The sequence below is a fragment of the Myxine glutinosa genome, chromosome 6 (genome assembly GCF_964187855.1).
Source record: "Myxine glutinosa chromosome 6, kmMyxGlut1.1, whole genome shotgun sequence".
In the NCBI taxonomy this organism is placed as follows: Eukaryota; Metazoa; Chordata; class Myxini; order Myxiniformes; family Myxinidae; genus Myxine; species Myxine glutinosa.
Window position 1 is genome coordinate 22,464,803 of NC_136266.1, and position 24,057 is coordinate 22,488,859.

General features: G+C 45.4%; 1 protein-coding gene across 3 annotated transcripts in view; it reads left to right on the forward strand.

Moving 5' to 3' along the window:
• The first annotated feature begins 1,480 nt into the window (after positions 1-1,480).
• Positions 1,481-24,057, forward strand: part of LOC137429645 (arf-GAP with GTPase, ANK repeat and PH domain-containing protein 1) — a 644,187-nt gene continuing 621,610 nt past the window's right edge. For all 3 annotated transcript variants that reach the window (XM_078779671.1, XM_078779672.1, XM_078779673.1), the window contains exon 1: positions 1,481-1,800. In XM_078779671.1, the coding sequence (XP_078635797.1) occupies positions 1,632-1,800 (169 nt within the window). In that variant the 5' untranslated portion in view covers positions 1,481-1,631. The remainder of the gene's footprint in view (positions 1,801-24,057) is intronic.

Sequence of the window (24,057 nt, forward strand, 5' to 3'; positions counted from 1 at the left end):
TCGGGAAAATCGGAAAATCAGAAATTGTGAAATTATTTTAGAAATTTTGGAAATTTTGGAAATTTGGGAAAATGTGGAAATGTGAAAATGAAATAAATAAATAAAGTAAATTAATTAATTATTAATTCGAACACTTCCGGTTTCACTTCCTGTTTTTCAGACTCAACTTCCTGTTTTGGGGCAAGGGGGGGGGGGGATATGGGGATTCTGCTCAATCCCAAGATTGGTTTTCTTTCCCAACTCGCTCATGTGATGTTTATCTGTAGTAATCGTCATAAGGCGTAGAATAAGCTAAGTTTCTGCTTCTCGTCCCTTTTTCTTTGCTATTGAAATAATCACATTGTAAATATCTGTAATAAATCAAGTTGTTAAAACGTTTTCCTTTTCTCTCTGTCCGTGAATGTCTCTTCTCCATTGATCCACCATTGTTTGTATCCAGGTTAACATTGACCATAACGGCTTTAGCATTACCCAGGTGGTTACCATCGGTTTTCGCTCGACTGTCTAAATTTCCGTCAAGGAACAAAGGAAACCGCCGGAGGGTACGTACGGTACATTACCCTGACTGGGACCGTCACGTGGTACAGGTAAGAAATCGCGCGACGAATCAATCGGTGTTCGGAGTTGCTGGTTCGCAACCTGCTAAGTACTAAGTTATTCGTGCGCGACAGCCGTAGGTCCGGTACGTTCAGGAGGGAATGGAGATTAACCCCCTCGTAGTAAACCCGAACCCCAAGCCATAACACATTCGGTGTTCCGGAGCGGGATTCCTGTCCGAGCACCGTAACAATACCTTCACGTGTCTTACTGATCACCCTTCGTCAATACAATCTTGAGAACCTTGAATCTTCTTGAGCAGCCACAACTATTCGCACGTTCTTGTGGGGTTGGCCGGGTGAAGCTTGGCCCGTGTCTTTCACGAACCGGCTGGCCAGGCCTGACGTTCGACTAAGGTTAAGGCAGTAATTTGTAATTTGTTCAGGGTGCCTGCGATAGCTCACCGACTCTTGTCGAAGGACACCGGGGGATCTTTAACGTCCACCAACTTATGGTGGCAGAGAGCAAACGGGACACCCGTTTAACGTCCATCCGAGGGACATTGATGATTCACTGTCTGTGCAACACCGATCGGGATGGCCGTTTATTAGCCTGGTCGGGATTCGAACCCGGGCTAAACAGCTGAGAGGCGAGTGTGGGTACCAAGATATTAAGAGAACTTTTAATGATCCCTTTAATTGCTTTGAGGAATATCGAAAAAGACACAAGCGATTTGACGCAGAATTGTTGTTGCTTTTGGTGGACGTGGATTAGGTAATTGAGTGGTTGAGGGGCGTGGCTGAATTGAACGGGAAAACGAGACGAGGGCGGAGCTTGTCAGCGACGGAGAGGCAAGGCGTGGCGATCGAGCTCTCGTGAGGTGGGGGGCGTGGCGTTAGAGCTCTCGTGGGGTGAGGGGCGTGGCCCTGGCGGGACAGACGCGGCGTCGGGAGTCCCCGCGGCGGTGCGGGGCTTGGAGGGACAGGACGGACGGAGCTCGGTCGAGTTTCCCCGCACGGCGGACCCTCCGGCTCGCATTTCCGTCATGGCGCGGGCGATTTGCAGCGCATGATCGGTCGAGAGAAGCACGCACCATGAGCTGCTTCCAACAGTTGCAGCTCTCGAACTCAACGGCGATCCGCGCGGAGATCCGGCGTTTCGAGAGTGTTCACCCGAACATTTACGCCATCTACGACCTACTCGAGCGAGTCGAGGAGCCGCTCCTGCACAGCCAGCTCCGTGAGCATGTCATCTGCATTGAGGGTGAGTCGGAGGGCGGAGCCCCCGAGCCGTGGATCTTATCGGCGGTGCGTGCGCCCCATCACCCCCACGTGCGCCCCATCACCCCCGCGTGCGCCCCATCACCCCCACGTGCGCCCCATCACCCCCACGTGCAACCCATAACCCCCACGTGCGCCCACATCACCCCCACGTGCGCCCCATCACCCCCACGTGCGCCCACATCACCCCCACGTGCGCCTCATCATCCCCACATCACCCCCCTCCCCACCCCAATCCCGCTCGCCATCACCCCCACGTGCGCCCCATCATCCCCACATCACCCCCACGTGCGCCCCATCATCCCCACATCACCCCCACGTGCGCCCCATCATCCCCACATCACCCCCCCCTCCACGTCACCCCCCTCTCCACGTCACCCCCACATCACCCCCCTCCCCTCCCCACCCCACCCCACTCCAATCCCACTCGCCATCACCCCCACGTGCGCCCCATCATCCCCACATGCGCCTCATCATCCCCACATCACTCCCCCTCTCCACGTCACCCCCACATCACCCCTCTCCCCACCCCAATCCCGCTCGCCATCACCTTGCGCTTTCTCACCTCGGAACGTGTAATTATGCAGGTGAGCACCCAAAGCGTCAAATGCTTACGCAACACGTTCATCAACCTGTCCGATCCTTCGAGAGGGTCTACACCTCTATAGTCCTTCTATTTGGATCCACGGGTTAAAAAAGGTAACCCGGGCAGGAGGATCTGTTCTCATTGAAATGATTCATTCACCTTTTAATTTATTTTGGGGGTGGGGGGTAGGTGTAAGTACCACGTGCTCCCAGAGCGGCGCGATGGTTACCTGCAGCAGGTATACACGCGCTCATCCTTTGCAAAGTTGGGTTTTGGTCCAGCGGGATGTTCGCATGAAGGATACCCCATCATAGGTCGATGAAAACTGCTATAGGTGTATCGTACGAGGTGCAAACCGCCGGTGATGCTTCACTCCATTCATAGACATCATCGCATTGACGTGTTGTCGCTTCGATCCTCGAGCTCATTGGTGTGCGTCTGAAGGGAGACCTTTGAAGGTCTTTTTGATCACCTGACCCATCAAATACAATCGACTGGTGCAGAAACACGTTGAGACACAGTGACACACCTTGTAGGGATTTCATGCGGGATGGCAAATGACCCGATTCATCGGGAAAGGCTTCTTCTTCTTCCTCCTCCTAATCCTTTCCTCATCTTGGGTTTGTTGTAACATGTTGCATTCATAGTCGGGAATGAAAGGGTTTTATCGATTTAGTAAATGTTGTTATTTTTATTTCACCTGTAAAATGGCATTAATAAGAGATTGATTGTATATGAAGGCACATATGATATGCAAATTCGTCTTCATTGATTTGAGAGCGTCTTCGACATGTGATTGATGATGCATTTCCCTGTGATTACATTTGCGTAAATCCGCCCAACGAATCATTCCACGAGACACCGATGACAGTCACGTGACCTAGAATTACAGGTGTCCGTGCGTGTGTGTCGTGTATTGTAACCTGGAATTACAATAACGAATTGTAACTAATAATAATTACACACACACACACACACACACACACACACACACACACACACACACACACACACACACACACACACACACACACACACACACACACACACACACACACATATACACACACACACACACACATACATATACATATACACAGATATACATACACACATGCACATGCACAGACACACATACATATACATATACACAGATATACATATGCACATGCACAGACACACATACATATACACAGATATACATACACACATGCACATGCACAGACACACATACATATACATATACACAGATATACACACAAACATACATATACACATACACACGCACATACATATACATACACACAGATATACATACACACATGCACATGCACATACACAGACACACATACATATACATACACACAGATATACCTACACACATACATATACACATACACACACACATACATATACATACACACAGATATACATACACACATGCACATGCACATACACAGACACACATACACAGACACACATACATATAACTACACACAGATATACATACAAACATACATATACACATACACACACACATACATATACATACACACATATATACATACACACATGCACATGCACATACACAGACACACATACATATACATACACACAGATATACATACACACATACATATACACATACACACACACATACATATACATACACACAGATATACATACACACATGCACATGCACATACACAGACACACATACATATACATACACACAGATATACATACACACATGCACATGCACATACACAGACACACATACATATACATACACACAGATATACATACACACATGCACATACACAGGCACACATACATATACATATATTCCTCGGTTTCCTCATCACTGGTTTGCTCTTCTTTGGATGCATCCCTTTGAGTTGTCCCTAATTTGAGGATGCCAATGATTCTAAAGCAATCTCTTCCAGACACATTTGATGCCAATTATACTTCAAGGCGATCTAATCTCGAAATTTGATGTTTTTCTTTTTAATTAAAAGGAGTGGTAAATCGAAACATAATATTAAGGACGTTAGTTGTGAAAACCTCAACAATCCGAGTGCTTTCATGTGAATGTTCCGTTCGTTATCCTTTGCTGGCCACGCGTGTTCGGTGAGATTGTCATGCGGCATGTCGTCCACCTGGAATCTTCAGCCTCTTGCTAAATGATATTTTCTTCTTCTTCTTCCACCTCTTCTCCCTCCTCTTCCTCTTCTTCTCCCTCCTCCACTTCTTCTTCTTCTTTTATATGCAGCATGTGCCTGCGGGTAGCCTAATTTCCTGGGGTCGCAGCTGTGCTGCCGATGTAGTGCCCCCTGTAAGTTAGAGCAGGAATTTTACAATTGCTTCAGAGTGCCTGCGATAGCTCCACTTCGGTTGCGAAGGACACCGTGAGATCTTTAACATCCACCAAGTAATGCTGGCAGACGGGACGGCCAGCTTAACGTCCATCCAAATTGCCAATATGATGAAACACCAATATGATGGTTTATGGCTGGCATGCAATTTGAACTCAGGTGAGACTGCTCAGAGGTGTGTGTGTGTGTGTATGTATGCGCGTGTGCGTGTACCTGTACCTGTACCTGTACCTGTCGAGTCTAGACTCTAGACCATCCTTGCCAGCCCTAAGAACCTCATGTGCCATCTGCACAACCTTCTGGAAACCAAACCATTAGTCATGGCAACAGTTGTTCACACCATTATGTTTGCTGTTGCAAGATGCGTGAACCCGCTTATTACGCCTTGCTTGCCCCCATATGTTGCTGAGCTCGGTATCAACTATCAAAGTTTCACCGTTAAGGTCGTGTGACATTCTCGGTCACAGGTTTTTTCTCCGTTGCTTTACCCTACGATGGTGATGCCAGTGACGCCGCACTGCGTAACGTTGGCCGACGACTGAAATAGCTTGAATGCACCAAGTCCCATTGCATCCTGGAAGCAAAGTGGAGTCGAATCCTGTTTGTGTTTGGATGGAAGACCTTCATGGAAGACCTTGCTCGTTTTTATTTTTTCTACGCTGTTGCCTCCAGACTCGTGTTGTCGACATATATGTCGAACACCCTGTTGTTGTATATATATACACTACATGATCAAAAGTATGTGGACATCGCTTCTGTTTCGGCTGTTTCAGCCACACCCTTTGCTGACAGGTATATATAATCAAGCACACAGCCATACAATCTCGATAGACAAACATTGGCAGTAGAATAGGCCGTACTGAAGAGCTCAGTGACTTTCAACGTGGCACCGTCATAGGATGCCACCTTTCCAACAAGTCAGTTCGTCAAATTTCTGCCCTGCTAGAGCTGCTCTGGTCAACTGTAAGTGCTGTTATTGTGAAGTGGAAACATCTAGGAGCAACAGCAGCTCAGCCGCGAAGTGGTAGGCTACATAAGCTCACAGAACGGGACCGCCGAGTGCTGAAGCACATATCGTGTAAAAATCGTCTGTCCTTGGTTGCAACACTCACGACTGAGTTCCAAAATGCCTCTGGAAGCAATGTCAGCACAACAACTGTTCGTCGGGAGCTTTATTAAATGGGTTTCCATGGCCGAGCAGCCGCACGCAAGCCTAAGATCACCATGCGCAATGCCTAGCGTCGGCTGGAGTGGTGTAAAGCTCTCGCCATTGGACTCGGGAGCAGTGGAAACGCGTTCTCAGGAGTGATGAATCACGCTTCACTATCCGGCAATCCGACGGACGAATCTGTGTTTGGCTGATGCTAGGAGAACGCTACCTGCCCGAATGCATAGTGCAAACTGTAAAGTTTGGTGGAGGAGGAATAATGGTCTGGGGCTGTTATTCATGGTTCGGGCTAGGTCCCTTAGTTCAGTGATGGGAAATCTTAATGCTACAGCATACAATGACAAACATCTAGTGGAAAGCCTTCCCAGAAGAGTGGAGGCTGTTATAGCAGCAAAGGGGGGGTCAACTCCATATTAATACCCATTATTTTGGAATAAGATGTTCGATGTTCGGGTGTCCACATACTTTTGGTCATGTGGTGTATGTATATGTGTGTGTGTGTGTGTATACATATATATATATATATATATATATATATATATATATATATATATATATATATATATGATATATATATATATATATATATATATATATATATATATATATATATATTGGTCATGTGTACACACACACAGTCAGAGACAGGCATGATGGTCCAAATGGCCTCCTCCTGTGTATACATTTATGTTAGCCCATTTTACCAGGGTACTTTGAAAGTGGCTTTTATGAATAAGTATCTGCACGGGGTAAAATGAAGCAAAGCTGATTCCCTGAGGGTGTTTGAATGCTGTGGTATTTAAAAATCTGCTGGGAGTGCAAGTAGCTGAGCCAGGATAAAGCCGCAGGATTATCGAAGCATTCTGGAATTGTTTCTTCTTCATCATCGGCACAAAAGCAGCTTGAGCTTGTAACGGCAGATTATCTTGTTCGTTTTATTGTCGCTGAATGCAAAACCTCTCCATGCTGCTGTGTTGAATATTCGGAATGTTCTTGCCCGATTCATATGTGAAAGTGTCTTATGTGTTAATAGCTTTCCTTGAAGTATCATGAAAGCCACAAAAGGTGTTGATATTTGCTAAAGCTATTGGTTCAAGCACACCCGGTGCTACGATAGTCAAGACTCATACCAAAGGCTTTAAAAATGGTTCATTGGGCCTCCTCGCTTGACGCTCAGCATTTAGAGGGTAAAGCACACATAAACCCTGTCGATTGACATCCCTCAAGGAGGGGAGGGAGGGTGATATTTATCCTTAATTACCAGAGTGATTGCTTAGGGAAATGTGACGTCACAAACATGGCGTCGCTGGCAGAGAATTCTCTTGCTGGGAAGTTACGTCATTGCACTCCAGGTCAGCGGCTTTTTATCTGAAGTCAAGTCCATTGTCACCTCGTAGACTTGTTAGGATGTGTGCGCGGTTCTCCCTGAGACCTAGTCCATGTAAAATAAATGAAAACCTCCATGATATAGAGCAATATGAATTCATATATATGTATTGTTGCGGTTTTCCGAAGCCCGTTGCCTTACAAAGGTGAGATTAAGCCCCTTTTTCTCTCCGGGTCTTCGAAACCGCGAGACTGAGTCGCCACTTCCGGGCAGACGTGGAAAAGGGTCTCGGGACAATTTTGCACGTACCTTGAGTACCCACGCCGCAGCGGAAGCGGGGATCGAGTCGCACGAACCACGCGTGATTGCGTACGCCGTACGCCCGATCGGATGGCGTACCACGTGACCCATGCTGTTAACTTTCTTATAGAACCCAATCAGAGCGATCTAATTCGTACCATGCTCAGTCAATGATGGAAAACACAAGACGGTCAAATCAGAAGGAAGAACAGATTTATTACACTATTTACAATGATTTGGTGGAAGAAGAGACACAGGGCAGGACTTAAGCAGTCTTAACTTATTCCCCAGACATTGGGCCCACTTACACACACAGGGAGATGGAGGAAGAATGTTCGTGTGCCGGACGCACCTGCTTCAGTCGCTCCAAGAACAGCTCACCCGGCGTGGCCCTCTGGCGGTCACAGCACGTATCCTGGCGAAGGCAAGCAGGCGGGAAAATCCTCGCGGCGCGTATATCGGCAAAGGCAGGCAGGCGGGAAAATACGTGCGTCTGTGGCCCGGCGCGGGTCTCTCTTTACAGCCGCGATTAATACTGCGCGGAGCGCGGGGAGCAGGGCAAAGTTCGTATACACGGAGTTATTCAGTTTCTCCGATATGACTCAACACAATGCAATCTCACGCGCGTTTTCTCACAACTCCGATTCGTAACTCTTCTCACCCGAACTGCTCTGGCTCTCTGACTAAACTGATGACTCACGTATTCTCCCAACTCCGATCTGACTTGCCCTGCACTCATCTCATAACTGAGAACTGAGGTGGGGGCTCTGGGCACAGGGTTATATGGCCCTGCCCTAGCCCGAATCGAATGTTCCAAACCCCGTCTTTTGCCGCAGTGGTAAGTCACTCCCCTCGAGCCCTGATTGGCGGCTCGCGCTTACCGTTGGCTCCTCCTCCGCCTTCCTTCGGCCTTGGTCGACTTGTTCAGACCTGCCTCGTGGTATTTCGTGCCAAAACCAAAAGCATCGAAGCATCGTAAAGGCACCTAATTCTCATTATCCTACTCAACGCAAAACTAACACAGGAAAGGTCTACGCTTACATTTACTAAGAAATAACTGAGCTTTAAACGAGGCTACATGCTGTAGTGTAACTAACTAGGAGGGGAAATGAACCTTTATTATAAAAACACAAAACCGCAACAATATATATATATATATATATGATATAGAGCAGCGGGGTATCTTCATGGGAACCAGCACATCCGATAAATAATCATATTCACCTGTTGTTCTAATGTGGTGCTAGTAGGGGGAGCTGCATTGTTTTCTGAAGGGGTTGTTGATCCACCTGTAATCAAGTGAATCTTCTTCATCACATTAAGTTTTAGAGTCAGAACCATGGTGAGGGAAACCCTGCAAACATATATCCCTGTATTATATACATACCCATACTAGGTCGGTTACTCACCGCCTTATGTGAGCAATTCCCTGTGCAAAATACGAATTTCTAAGGACCATGTGACTTGATCATGTAACGATCTGCTCAAGTGAGCCGGTTGTACAAGGCTACCATTTCATGTCCAAGGTTTATTTGGGCTGTCCCAGTGCTGGCGCCCAATCCTGGAAACTCATGGCAGCACAATCCAAAGGAGGGCTGGCGTAAGTTTGTCATTTTCTTGATAGTTCTGCATTCGGATAATATATGGACACAGTTTTGCAAAAGTAAACATTTTCTCAATAGACATGAAATACATTTCATGAATTTGGAAGGACAAGGAGAAATATACAGTTCGTTAACCTGCATAATTTTCTTTATTTAAATTTACGTACAGTGATCTAAGACTCATGGAGGAGATGGTGTGTGTGTGTGCATGTGTGTGTATGCATGTGTGCATGTGTATGTATGTGTGTGTCTGTCTGTCTGTCTGCATGTGTGTGTCGTTGGTTGTTATCTCCATTTTATTTTTGGGGGTTTCAGGAGGTGGAACGGAGTCCTCCCAGGACCCAATGTATCCATCCACCTCCACTTCGGTAAGGGATCAAGGTTCATGGACCAAATTGTTCAACTTTTTCAGAGTTTTGTTCCAAGTTCTCTTTTTAGGATCGTCACCGAACCCCGGATTGCCTCCGGTTGTAGTTCGTTTCTGGTAATATTACCGGGGATGGTTTTTAAAATCTCAGTGAGGTTCTTCTTCATCATTCCTGTTGCTCCAATTATCACTGGTACAATTTCGACGCTATTCAGCTTCCACGATCCCTTGACCTCATTTTTGAGGTCCTGGTATTTGGTCATTTACTTGATTTTTGTGTTGTTTTGGCCAAAATCGCTGGGTACTATCTCAATCATCAATGCTGTATTTTCCTTTTTGTTCCCGAGTACAATGTCCGGACGCAATGCTTTGTTTCTATGTTCACACTCGATGGAATCATCAGGTCGTACGTGAGCATGGCGCCCTCATTTTCAATGATTGCCCTTGATTCGTGTTTCCCTGAGTTTTCTGGTACTGGGATGTTTAAATTTTTTCATGCCAATGAATCACTTTGCATACTTTGTTGTGTCGTTGTGTGTAAAGTTGTTCTGATAATAGTGTTTTGCATCCCGATTGCAGGTGACAAGCTAGGACTTTCTTTCTCTGTGTGTATATATATATATACATATACACATGATGTCATCTCGTCTGGTATGTCACATGCATTTGTGATTCGGATGACAAAGATGGTTGAGAAAAAGTATGGATTTCGAAAATCAAGTGTGGTTTTATTGAACGTGCGTGAATCCTGTTAATTAGTGGATTATTACTTCTTATAAACATTGAATAACCGCGTTTATTTCTCTACTGATGTTATGATGATAGCAACCTTGCCCTTCCAGAAATATCATGATTTGTCATGAGATCTGATGATTATTTTATCCGATCTCATGAGTAATGTCTGTGAGGGTGGATTGTTTGGGGAAGTTTCATATGGATGTAGAATGAAGATTCTCCAGATCAATATCCCATGACATCCATTCACAGGACCATTGTATCGGCATTAATCGTCATTTTATCATCGAAAGCACAGCATCTTTGAAATCCATGTGATTGCAGAAGGGACGACCAGCTTTGCTCCCTCCGAAGGACCGTGTGATGACCCGCCACCCCTACCACAAGTTCCACACCGCACCAGAAAGGCAGTTTTGTTTAAATTGCCCTTTTTTAAGTGTCAAACCCCATAGCAGACAGATAGAGAATCTAGTTTGCTGCTTAGTTGCTGCCTCATACTCAAATGATACCTTGTGCATGGAGTGTGTTGTGTATTCCTTTGCAGAGGCTATAGCTTGACCTATATATGTCCTGTGTCCAATGATGACGTGTTCTGGAGCAGATAATTTTGTGGTGGGCCCACAAGGATCATTGGCCACCATGCATGGCCACATCAATAGTGTTGAGAAATCATCCGATGCTTGGATTTGGAGATAGTTGCTTGGAATAGTAAGGATGCGTCACGGATTTTTCGCAAGCTTTTATCAATCACAACACACATCGTCTCATTACGCGTTCTGCTGCATTGCTCACTTCTTATTCCCATCTCCTTGTAACGGTCTGGGCGCATCCTTACCTGGGCAAATCACACGTTGAATCCTGCTTTGAGTCAGCATCTCTTCGGGCCAGCGAGAGGTTACAATGTGTCTGATTTACGCCCCGAGGAAACACTTTCTCAAATATCCATTCTCTTCCCTCCCCTCCGCCACTTCGAATGTTGGATTGTCATGCGATTCCTTGCATTGGCGATGGGAACGAGAACCCGACGACGACGATGGGTCACCAATGTGCATCTTATTCTGCGTACCCGTGCGTGCGATAATACCTCTAAACATTTTGCCACCCGCGTGATGTCAAATCTAAAGGTTAAACCTGGCATTTGCTGTGTAATTTGTGTCTTGCTCTTTCTAACCGCACAAATAGCGCCGCTTTAGCATGGAAACGCTACAGAAGCAGATGCCGGTGTTATCTTGCGGTCCACAGGGCCTACTGTCCCCTGTGAGGTCCGCTCGAGCAGCTTCCAAGACTATTACGGCTAACGGAGAAAGTTGACCATTTTGACCGACTGAAGCCACACGTGCCCCTGATGGTTATTTATTTATTTATTACTCTATTGTGGTGTTTCGTAGTGCTCGGTGGGGTTCGAATTAGAAGGAAGATGGAAATTAGAGTGACGACGTCACTCTTCAGCTTTTAGCACCGTTTGGTTCTTTCTACGAAAAGCAACTCATTTTTAATACCTGTCGTGTATGTTTTCTTTATGACATACTTTAAAGAGGTGTCCTTGTCAGGTTAAGTTGATTAAGTTCATGGCTCCTTTTTAGGTTCATGATCATGTTTCATCAATATGGAGATTCTTTTTAATACTTTTTGTGCTTGTGTGAGACGTCATAAATTTTTCCCAAAACCCGAGACGCCTCACTGAGCTTTCTGAAAAGCAAAATGTGCTCACTAACATTCTATGAAGGTATCCGCAATTGCTGTGACAACGTGGAATATTGATTTGAGAACCTGCTATTGCTGTGACACCATGGATTATTGATTTGAGAACCCGCTATTGCTGTTACACTGTGGATTATTGATTTGAGAACCCGCTATTGCTGTGACACCACGGATATTGATTTGAGAACCCGCTATTGCTGTTACACCATCGATTATTGATTTGAGAACCCGCTATTGCTGTGACACCATGGATATTGATTTGAGAACCCGCTATTGCTATGACACCACGGATATTGATTTGAGAACCCGCTATTGCTATGACACCACGGATATTGATTTGAGAATCCGCTATTGCTGTGACATCACGGATATTGATTTGAGATCCCGCTATTGCTGTTACACCACGGATATTGATTTGAGAACCCGCTATTGCTGTTACACCATCGATTATTGATTTGAGAACCCGCTATTGCTGTGACACCATGGATATTGATTTGAGAACCCGCTATTGCTGTGACACCACGGATATTGATTTGAGAACCCGCTATTGCTATGACACCACGGATATTGATTTGAGAACCCGCTATTGCTGTGACACCACGGATATTGATTTGAGAACCCGCTATTGCTGTGACACCACGGATATTGATTTGAGAACCCGCTATTGCTGTGACACCATGGATTATTGATTTGAGAACCCGCTATTGCTGTTGCACCATCGATTATTGATTTGAGAACCTGCTATTGCTGTGACACCACGGATATTGATTTGAGAACCAGCTATTTCTGTGACACCACGGATATTGATTTGAGAACCTGCTATTTCTGTGACAACAAGGAATATTGATTTGAGAACCTGCAATTGCTGTTACACCACGGATATTGATTTGAGAACCCGATATTGCTGTTACACCACGGATATTGATTTGAGAACCAGCTATTTCTGTGACACCATGGATATTGATTTGAGAACCCGCTATTGCTGTGACGCCACGGATATTGATTTGAGAACCCGCTATTGCTGTGACACCATGGATTATTGATTTGAGAACCCGCTATTGCTGTTGCACCATCGATTATTGATTTGAGAACCTGCTATTGCTGTGACACCACGGATATTGATTTGAGAACCCGCTATTTCTGTGACACCACGGATATTGATTTGAGAACCTGCAATTGCTGTGACAACATGGAATATTGATTGGAGAACCCGATATTGCTGTTACACCATGGATTATTGATTTGAGAACCCGCTATTGCTGTGACACCATGGATTATTGATTTGAGAACCCGCTATTGCTGTTACACCATGGATTATTGATTTGGGAACCCGCTATTGCTGTGACTCCATGGATATTGATTTGAGAACCCACTATTGCTGTTACACCATGGATTATTCATTTGAGAACCCGCTATTGCTGTTACACCATGGATTATTCATTTGGGATCCCGCTATTGCTGTTACACCATGGATATTGTTATCAGAACGCGCTATTGCTGTGACACCATGGATATTGATTTGAGAATCCGCTATTGCTGTGACACCATGGATTATTCATTTGAGAACCTGCTATTGCTGTTACACCATGGATTATTCATTTGGGATCCCGCTATTGCTGTTACACCATGGATATTGATATGAGAACGCGCTGTTGCTGTGACACCACGGATATTGATTTGAGAACCCGCTGTTGCTGTGACACCATGGTTTATTGATTTGAGAACCCGCTATTGCTGTTACACCATGGATTATTCATTTGGGAACCCGCTATTGCTGTTGCACCATGGATATTGATTTGAGAACCCGCTATTGCTGTTACACCATGGATATTGATATGAGAACGCGCTGTTGCTGTGACACCACGGATATTGATTTGAGAACCCGCTGTTGCTGTTACACCATGGATTATTCATTTGAGAACCCGCTATTGCTGTTACACCATGGATTATTCATTTGGGATCCGCTAATGCTGTTACACCATGGATATTGATTTGAGAACGCGCTATTGCTGTGACACCACGGATATTGATTTGAGAACCCGCTATTGCTGTGACACCACGGATATTGATTTGAGAACCCGCTATTGCTGTGACACCATGGTTTATTGATTTGAGAACCCGCTATTGCTGTGACACTGTGGATTATTGATTTGAGAACCCGCTATTGCTGTGACACCACGGATATTGATTTGAGAACCCGCTATCGCTGTTACACCATGGATTATTCATTTGAGAACCCGCTATTGCTGTGACGCCATGGATATTGATTTGAGAACCGCTATTGCTGTGATGCCACGGATATTGATTTGAGAACCCGCTATTGCTGTGACACTGTGGATTATTGATTTGAGAACCCGCTATTGCTGTGGCACCACGGATATTGATTTGAGAACCCGCTATTGCTGTGACACTGTGGATTATTGATTTGAGAACCCGCTATTGCTGTGGCACCACGGATATTGATTTGAGAACCCGCTATTGCTGTGACAACATGGTGTATTGATTTGAGAACCCGCTATTGCTGTGACACTGTGGATTATTGATTTGAGAACCCGCTATTGCTGTGACACCACGGATATTGATTTGAGAACCCGCTATCGCTGTTACACCATGGATTATTCATTTGAGAACCCGCTATTGCTGTGACGCCATGGATATTGATTTGAGAACCGCTATTGCTGTGACGCCACGGATATTGATTTGAGAACCCGCTATTGCTGTGGCACTACGTATATTGATTTGAGAAGCCGCTATTGCTGTGGCACTACGTATATTGATTTGAGAACCCGCTATTGCTGTGACAACATGGATTATTGATTTGAGAACCCGCTATTGCTGTGACACCACAGATATTGATTTGAGAACCCGCTATTTCTGTGACACCATGGATTATTGATTTGAGAACCCGCTATTGCTGTGACACCACAGATATTGATTTGAGAACCCGCTATTGCTGTGACACCATGGATATTGATTTGAGAACCCACTATTGCTGCGACACCATGGATTATTCATTTGAGAACCCGCTATTGCTGTGACTCCATGGATTATTCATTTGAGAACCCGCTATTGCTGTGACACCACGGATATTGTTTTGAGAACCAGCTATCGCTGTGACACCATGGATTATTCATTTGAGAACCCGCTATTGCTGTTACACCATGGATTTTGATTTGAGAACCCGCTATTTCTGTGACAACATGGATTATTGATTTGAGAACCCGCTATTGCTGTGACACCACAGATATTGATTTGAGAACCCGCTATTGCTGCGACACCATGGATTCTTCATTTGAGAACCCGCTATTGCTGTGACACCATGGATTATTATTCATTTGAGAACCCGCTATTGCTGTGACACCACGGATATTGATTTGAGAACCCGCTGTCGCTGTGACACCATGGATTATATTGATTTGGGAACCCGCTATTGCTGTGACACCACAGATATTGATTTGAGAACCCGCTATTTCTGTGACACCATGGATTAATGGATTATTGATTTGAGAACCCGCTATTGCTGTGACACCACAGATATTGATTTGAGAACCCGCTATTGCTGTGACACCATGGATTATTATTCATTTGAGAACCTGCTATTGCTGTGACTTCACGGATATCGATTTGAGAACCGCTATTACTGTGACACCACGGATATTGATTTGAGAACCCGCTATTGCTGTGGCACTACGTATATTGATTTGAGAACACTTTTGGTGCAGTGTTTGTAAATCAAGAAACAATCTATAGACCTATTGGGTACACATAAAAGGCTTCTTCTTCTTTTTATTTTAGCCCCCACCCCCTATTCCCTCTCCGTCCTCGTGCTGCACATTCGCTTTCCCTCTTTCCCCACTTCTCCCTTCCCCTACAATTCCACTTTTCCTCTCCTCTTCCCTTCTTTTCTCAAATCCCTTTTATTCATCAATCACTCCCCCAAAAACCCCCAATTCTCCCTTTGGATATCATTTTTTTTTTCTCTCTCTCTAAATGCTAGAGTTGTCAATTCCTTTTGTTTTAACGTTTCTCAATGCAGTCATTGATTTTAATATTTCAAATAAAAAATGAATGAATCGGAGCTGAAAAGGCCAAACGTTCTCTGGCTTCTTTGTTGATGAAAACCTGTGTGCTGGAATTACAAAATGCCAGGTTTGTTTTTTTGGTTAAAAAAAAAAAAAAATTCCATGCATTTTCCTTTGCCTTGTGATCTCCAGGTTCACGTCATGCTTCAGCTTCGACCTTTCTCCTTCATAAATGCACCATTTCATGCGAGCCTCGAACCCTTTGGCACCGAACAAGGCAGGCAATGTTCACAGGCCCGTGGCTTCGAACGTTCCCTCTGAGCTATTACCCTGGATCAAACCTTTATGGAGCAGACCGTTGGTAACGACGTGAACCTCGTCTGCTCCATGCTAATCGGACAGCTGGTCCAACTGCTCCTTGGTAAGACACGGATTAAGCGAAGGAAGGACATGTCGGTGAGCACTCAAGGCAGTGGCTTAAAAACAAGATAACCTTTCTGTTTTGACCTCAGGGATGTGCTGTTTCGGTGGGGACCATGTGGATTCGTTTTGACGAGCCGCATTTTGAATGTAGATGTTAGCTCTCGGAAGCCTACGTTGGCCTCCTTTGGCAGATGTAATGACAATTATAGGAGTCTCGTTCTGTGGGAAAACCTCTCGACAATCACTGGGATAAATCCTTGGCTTTTGCCCTCGCCAGCTGCATCAGCCAGACACATGGTGAGTAATTTCCAATGAGTGTGAAGAAATCCCCATTCTCAGACTCGGTTACCTGTGTCCCTGCCCTCGCGGTGAAATTTCACAATTGGGGAGTCTTCTTCAGGTTTGATGCTGATTTGCTATCTCAAAGCAAAGTTCTCAAACAAAGCTTTCATTAGCAGTTTGTACAGCAATGTTACCCATAATGCATTTGGTGAGAAGAAATAATCATACAGAACTACTGCTTATTCCTTCTTCATAGGGCTTACACCAACTCATTTGGACTATTCTCTTGTGTTTGTATTCAGGGTGTACTTTTGATGTAAAAGGTACAAGGAAAGGTTTGTCATTGGGACTTGGCTATTGAATAAGTTTTTAATGACTTCCAGGTGGGTTGATGGGCACAAACGGTAATCAAATGAGACAAAGCGAAAAGTCACGTTTTATGACCTTTTTTTTCATGCTCATATGTTCATCCATCATGCAAATGACAACAAGGTTGTGCACAGACGTCTGCTTCGGAAAATAACGTGGATAATGATGGCTCTACCATTAGAAAACAAATTATTTTTCATTTCTACATCAATTACATCTGCTTACTTCTTCATGGGACTTGAAATTTCACATTGTGTCACGTGATTGATGATTTTCTGTCACCCTTGAAAGAGCTCGATTAATTTGAGATTCATCGAAAGGTTTCACACCACGTTTAACCAATTACATGCTCAGGATAATCTAAGACAAGCCAATAAGGATATATACGTATATGTATACATATATATCCGGCTCCGGCGGAGTTTGGGGATGGGGGGGGGGGGGGGGCAGGTGGGGCAATGCCCCCACCATTGTTTTTTTCAGTAGTTTACAATTAAGATAAAACATCCCGTATTTAAACGGGAGTAACAATAATGAACGTATACTGTGTTTGTGATTTCACGTATACTGTAACTACACGAACAAATGGTAATTTTTGAAGTCAGACCTAGCTACCTATTATTAATATTAAGCCCTTGTCTCCCAAATAGAGAAGTAAAACTACACATATTATATATATATATATTGTTGCGGTTTTAGAACCCACACTTGTAAATATGACATCACTTGTAAATATGACATTAAAGGTTAAAGGTAGCACCCTTAGTTAGTCCACAAGCAACACGTAGGCCACCATAGGACTTTAGTTATTTCATTATTATGTGTTTTAGATAAGGCCGTGTTTCCAATAGTTGAATCTGCGTTGCGTCAATCAAATAAGATTAGGCCCATTCCGTCCATTTTGCGACCTCTCTCTCCAAGCGACGCCATTACGCGCCCCTACAGTCGGTGCCTTAGCGTTCGCTCAAGCGCCACCATAAACCATGCGGTCAGGCCCGAGGAAAAAGGGGGCGGAACGCCAAGAAGAAGGTGTGGCCTGTCAACCAGCCGTCAAAGGCGTGGCCGGTAAGCCTTCACCAGCCAACCAGGGCTGATGTAACATCACCGACAGGCGTGGCCTTGAGGCCTGCGTAGCGATCGCGTGGCACGTTATATAAGCGCGAACGCAAAGCCCTTTGAGAGAGAAATACGGCAGCACTTGAGTGGAAGGTTGGCGGTAAAAAGGACTCGGGTTGGAGACGCGCTTATATGAGTTTAGTTGGAGACGCGCTTATACGAGTCTGATTGGGAAATGCGCACTTGAGTTTGGTTGGAGACGCGCTTATTAACAGACTTGTCCAGGAGCGCACACGTACGGGACACCAGCCCCCCCGCCCCCCCCCCCCCGCTATATGTAAGGTCCGGTCGCGTTTCCAAGATACGCGGAGCTGCCTGCCGGGTTTTCGCCCGCTGAACCGGAGCCTGGACTGGAGCCTCACCTGGAGCCTGGACCCCATCACCGGACCCTCTACCTGACCACCTACCAGCTACAATCCCTGTGTGAGTGTGTATGTTTGTCTGGGGTATAGAATAAGACTGCTTTAAGACTGCCCTGTGTCCTGCTTCTTCTTCCTTTCTTGTACATTCTTTACTTTTCTCTTTTTGTTTGTAATAAATTCACCTGTTCTTTCTGGTTTCGGCTTAATCCCTTCGCTTTCGTCTGTTCTCAATTGAGTACCTGTGGCACGATTAGGAACCGCTCAGAATCGGGTTTAGTCTCATTGTTAACAGCTCGGATCGCGGATTGCTAACCGCTCGGCATTTTCCAACATATCCGTGGTTCGAGCGGGAGTTATTCCCCCGTTTCTGGCCGGCGTTGGTACTTAGGTAGTAGTGAACCCCTAGGCCTAACAAACCCTATCTAACGCCGTGCCGGGAAGGACGTTATAACCCCCAGGACTCGGGACGGCCAGCTAAAAAGACAAGGGGATTAACCCCCCCCCTTGATTAGGGGAGCGCCGACCCCCAAGATCCGTAACAATATATATATATTGTTGCGGATCCGGAGCGGCACTCCCGTTACCAAGGGGGGGTTAATCCCCTTGTCTTTTACACGGGCCGATCTTCCGTTCCTGGAAATTACACGCTCCTCTGCGGGGTGAGATTGGCCATGGTGATTGGTCAACGGGTTCCCAAATACCGTTGCCAATCCCTCCGCAAAGCAGGGATATAATTCCCTGCTCGGACCCGGACAAGATGGAGTTTGCCGAGCGGTTAGCACTCCGAAATCCGAGCCGTTAACAAAAAGACTAATCCCGATTCTGAGCAGTTTTGATCGTGCCACCGGTACTCAATTGAGGAAATCACGAAAGCGATCGGATGAGAGGAAACCAGAGTAGGAAGAACAAATATGATTTATTAATTACACTAAAAGAGGAAACGAAAGGAAACGCATGTACAAGTAGAGGAAGTAAAAGGACACAGGGCAAGCTTACACACTCTTAATTAACACACCCAGGACAATACAAACGGACTTACACGAAAGGGTAGTGGTGGGAAGGAAGAGAAGGTTCATGCAGATGGCAGGGAAGGAAGGGCCGGCAGATGGCACAGGCGTCGAGGTCCCGCTCCAGGTGCACGCTCCACTCCGGTCCACGTTTTGGTTCGCGGCGAAATCCGGCAAGCAGCGCGATTATTATCGTCGTGGTAGCGGACCAACCCTCTCTCTCTCTCTTTGCTCTTGCTCATCTGCTCTTACCATCAACTGGGCTCATCTGGCTCTCTCATTCTCCCGGGCACATCTGCTTGTTCGTCTCCTTGGCTCTCTCTTGGTGTCCGACTCCTTCTCTCTCCCGGGCTCACCTCTCGAAGTTGTCCCCGGCGGTGCTTATATCGTCGGGCTTTTACGTATCAAGCCGCCGCTTTTAGGGCACACCCACCGGTGAGCTCGCCTCGGCCCTGATTGGTCGCGAGGGCTCCCGGACTCCGCCCCTTGATGGTGCATTGATGGGCCACGCCTTCGTTCCTGGCGCTCCTCCCTCTTCTTCTCCAACTCGGCCGCGTGGCTTATGGTGGCTTGCGGGATAGAAAACCACTCTCACCGCTTTTGAAAGGAACTTTGGGGTTCCCAAAGTGGTGGGAATAAAGGAACTCTTATTTAATTAATACAACGCAGATTCAACTATTGGAAACAGATCCTTAACTGAAACATAGACTAATGAAATAACTAGAGAGGTTTCTACGGTGTCCTACGTGTTGTACATGGCCTAACTAGGGTGCAACCTTTACAAAGGGGGATATTTACAAGGCTTATTATTATTTACAAGTGAAGGTTCTAAAAACCGTAACACTATATATATATATATATATATGTATACATATAAATCTAATATGGGTTAGATTTTTGACTCCACTACGAACCATCAGATTGTTGCCTCACAAGGAGGGAGTTCCATGACAAAGTGCACCATCCCTTGGATGAACGTCATTCTCTCATCCGCTATCATTTTTCAGTGCATGTTGAAGATCCCATGGTGTCTTTTGCAAATAGTAGGCCATTTAACGTTAGCACCCTGAATAATTTGCAAACTCCTGCCCAAATCATTCTTCAGTCGAACGACAGGCTTGGCCATCCGGTTTGTGAAAGACCTCGGCCAAAAGCTTTCCGCGGCTGACCCAACGATAACGTGGTAATGCGGTCACTAAAATCAAATGACGAGTAAAACATGTATTGAATTTCAAAATTTCTGAAAAACTTTTTTGAAAGACTCTTATTGATTTTTAAAAAAGGAAAAAGAAATGTGGAATTGTTTAACATACCTTTTTGTACTTCCAAAAAAATAACTACCTGAAAATCCATTCATTGCTGCCAGTAGCCAGTCCACTACTCAATAAAAGCATTATGGGAGCTGCTCTGTGATGTGTTTGAACGTATCCATCAGTGCATTGTTCAGCTCGCTATTTGATCTGAAACACCTGTCATGAAACTGTGCTTTTGACGTGAGGAACAAGGAAAAGTCTGTCTGTGCTAAACCTGCCGTGTTGGTGAGTTGGGGGCAGCAAACTGAATGGCAGTTCTTCCAAACAGGCCTCGTGAAGGCTCTTTACACCGAATGTGCACAAACTCTCCCTTACAGTCAATGGAGGAACGGTTTTATGAGCGAAGCTCGCAATGCACGCTAACTTCATCTGCGAAGTCTTCGGTGATTTATCCGACAATCTTCCTGTCTCAAAAGGTCAACCGCATTTTGATGGTGTAAATACATTATTTATTATTTTACATCATTAAAACATATTGCTGTCCGCCCAAGAAGTTTTACCTCAGAGACGTTTTGGGAAGAATTGTTTTATTTATTTATTGTAGGCTGTGTGAGATGTAACATTGAATAACTGCTCCTCTTACAAGCGATCAAATACACTGATATCCTGAGATCAGGTAGGGAAGCAACCTTATTGTGTATCGCTTGTGAAGCTTTTGGTGTTACATGTTGCATTTCTTTGTGCCACATACTGTATTTATTTGTGCCGCATACTGCAGATTTCTTACAGATTTATGTGAAATAGGTTTTATAATGTTGGTGAATAAATCAGAGCATGTCGGTTATTATTCAGAGTTCAATCATAAATACTACACACTTCTTTGCCTTCAGCTTGCCTCCAGCCCAACCTCAGCCTACCTTTCACAGCCAACACCATGGTGGAAGTCTTTGAGTCCATTAAGCCTGTGAGTTGATCATAAAGTCCATACCCCGAGATAGAAGGATGTAATATTGTCGTGTAGACAGCTTTCAGTTAAGACAGAGCGTCCACGGATGGAATCAAGCTTACTTTGAGGCGTTTCCAATTCAATGGCGGATCAATACACGAACATGGGGATCGGGGGAGGATGCCGTGGTTTACCTCTTGGTCCGACGATGTCTTCACCCTTTGAAAATAACTCACAACCGAAACCGGAATTAAAGTTGGTTGGGAAAATAATACAAAGGTTTATTTAATAAATATCGGGACAGGAAAATAACGTGCCGGTAATAACTAAACCCCTCTAATGGAGCGCTCCCACACTTCACTTCAAATATAAGACTAGGGAATGGAGAATAAAAGAAAACGTTGTGTGGTGCGTCTTATCTGTCTCTGGATGTGGTCGTCAGGCATTGTCCGGGCTCCAAGCATGCAGTCCGGCACGGCTCCTATCCTCGGGACCCGCTCAGCCGTCGGCGCGACCAGGCCTCGATGACACCTCTCGCTCGCGCGCTGCTGGGCCCACGTCCGCCAGTGCGCAGCGAGCCTCGCATGCCTGCACAAAGCGAGCGAGCGGGCGTGCAACCCGCCTCCGCAGCCATGCAACGTCCTCCTCGGATTCAGCACGGCCCTCCGATGCACCCAACATTCGTGGCGGAGAGTCGCAGATGAAGGGACCAAACGAGCATGGCGAGGCAAGGGCAGACGAACAAGGCAAGAAGAAAGGTCGAGACAGAGGTCGGGGCAGGATGGATCCAGGAACGAGAAGAGGCAAAATGTCGACTTGCCTGTGGTTTTACCGCCCGTGCCTTGACGTCAACGATTCTCTCGTCCAACCGCAGCGTCGCTCTCCATACCGACTGGCCGAATGTTTGCGCCTTTTGGTGATCGTCATTTGTCGGTGGCCAGTCAGAGTGGCACGTCCTTCATCGTCATGCTCTCCAATCGGCGCTCGTGTTACGGGGTCCTTCTGTGCGTGTCCCTCGGCCTGCCTGCGCGATGTTTGCTGGTCATGGTGTACTACTGCGCGGCCGCTGCCTGTTGGTTCTTCCGGTCAGTTTTATCGTCTTGTGGCGGAGGGGGAATTTAATTAGTGTTGTGCTAATGGGCCTATCTAATGTCTGTGATGTGTTGTCATATGGGACACAGGTATGATCACAGAGGTTTCACATACAATGGAGTCTCATCCTTATTCCCTAGAACTATTTATCATGACCCACTCCTCGTAATGGGGACGAAGACACACTTAATCCGACATTTGGGTTAGACAGGTCCTCTACTTATTTACATCGAGATGGTTCTAACTACCCACGACAACCGGAGCATTATAACTATTCAGATCTACCTAAATCTATATATGCCCCTACCCCAAAATTCATAACAATATTCAAGCGAGGGTCATTGGTGTGTTTAAAATTCAGTTCATTTCGTTGTGGGGAAAATCCTGCTTGTAATATTACACTTTCATGAATTGACTCCATCAGACTGGGAAGTTACTGATCACTCCTCAGATACATATCACACATACTATAATAGAGCTATGGCGTATGTGTGTATGGATTTATATATGTAGCCGAAACTCCAGGGATTGAATTTTTCTTAAAGTAAAATGAGTACATGACTTTGTTAGGGAAACGAGCTAGAATTAAATTGTAACTAGAATGATACTTGGTAGAGCGCATACCTCCACAAAGCTGAACAGTTTATATTTTGGATCCCACTGATAGGCCCGACCTGTATTTGCACCTGAACCAAAATTGAATCGGTTCGTCCTTGTCATCTAACCATCTCATCCACCAAGTCTGTCATAATCCGGCCATAACTTTTTGAGATATCCTGCTCACAGACAGACAGACAAACAAATAGACGAGAAAACATAAGCCTCCATTCACCTTTGGTAGGGGAGCTAAAGATATTTGAAAATAATTACTGCCCCTAACAAAGGTGGACGGAGGTTATATTTTCACACCTGTTTGTCTGTCTGAGCAGGATATCTCAAAAGGTTATGGACAGATCATGACGAAATTTGGTGGACAGGTTGGTTGTGTGATCCGCTGGCCTATCCGGATTCGCATCTGAATCTGGCCTATCAGTGGGATACAAAATGTAAACTGTTCAACCTGATTGAGGTATGCGCTCTACAGAATTATGTTGTAGTTAAGTAATGAAACTATCAGAGAACTTGGTGATTTAAGCTGAAATAGAAAAATTATGTTATTTATGGGGACCCGTCATGGACAGGCACTCCAGCTAATATTACTAAAA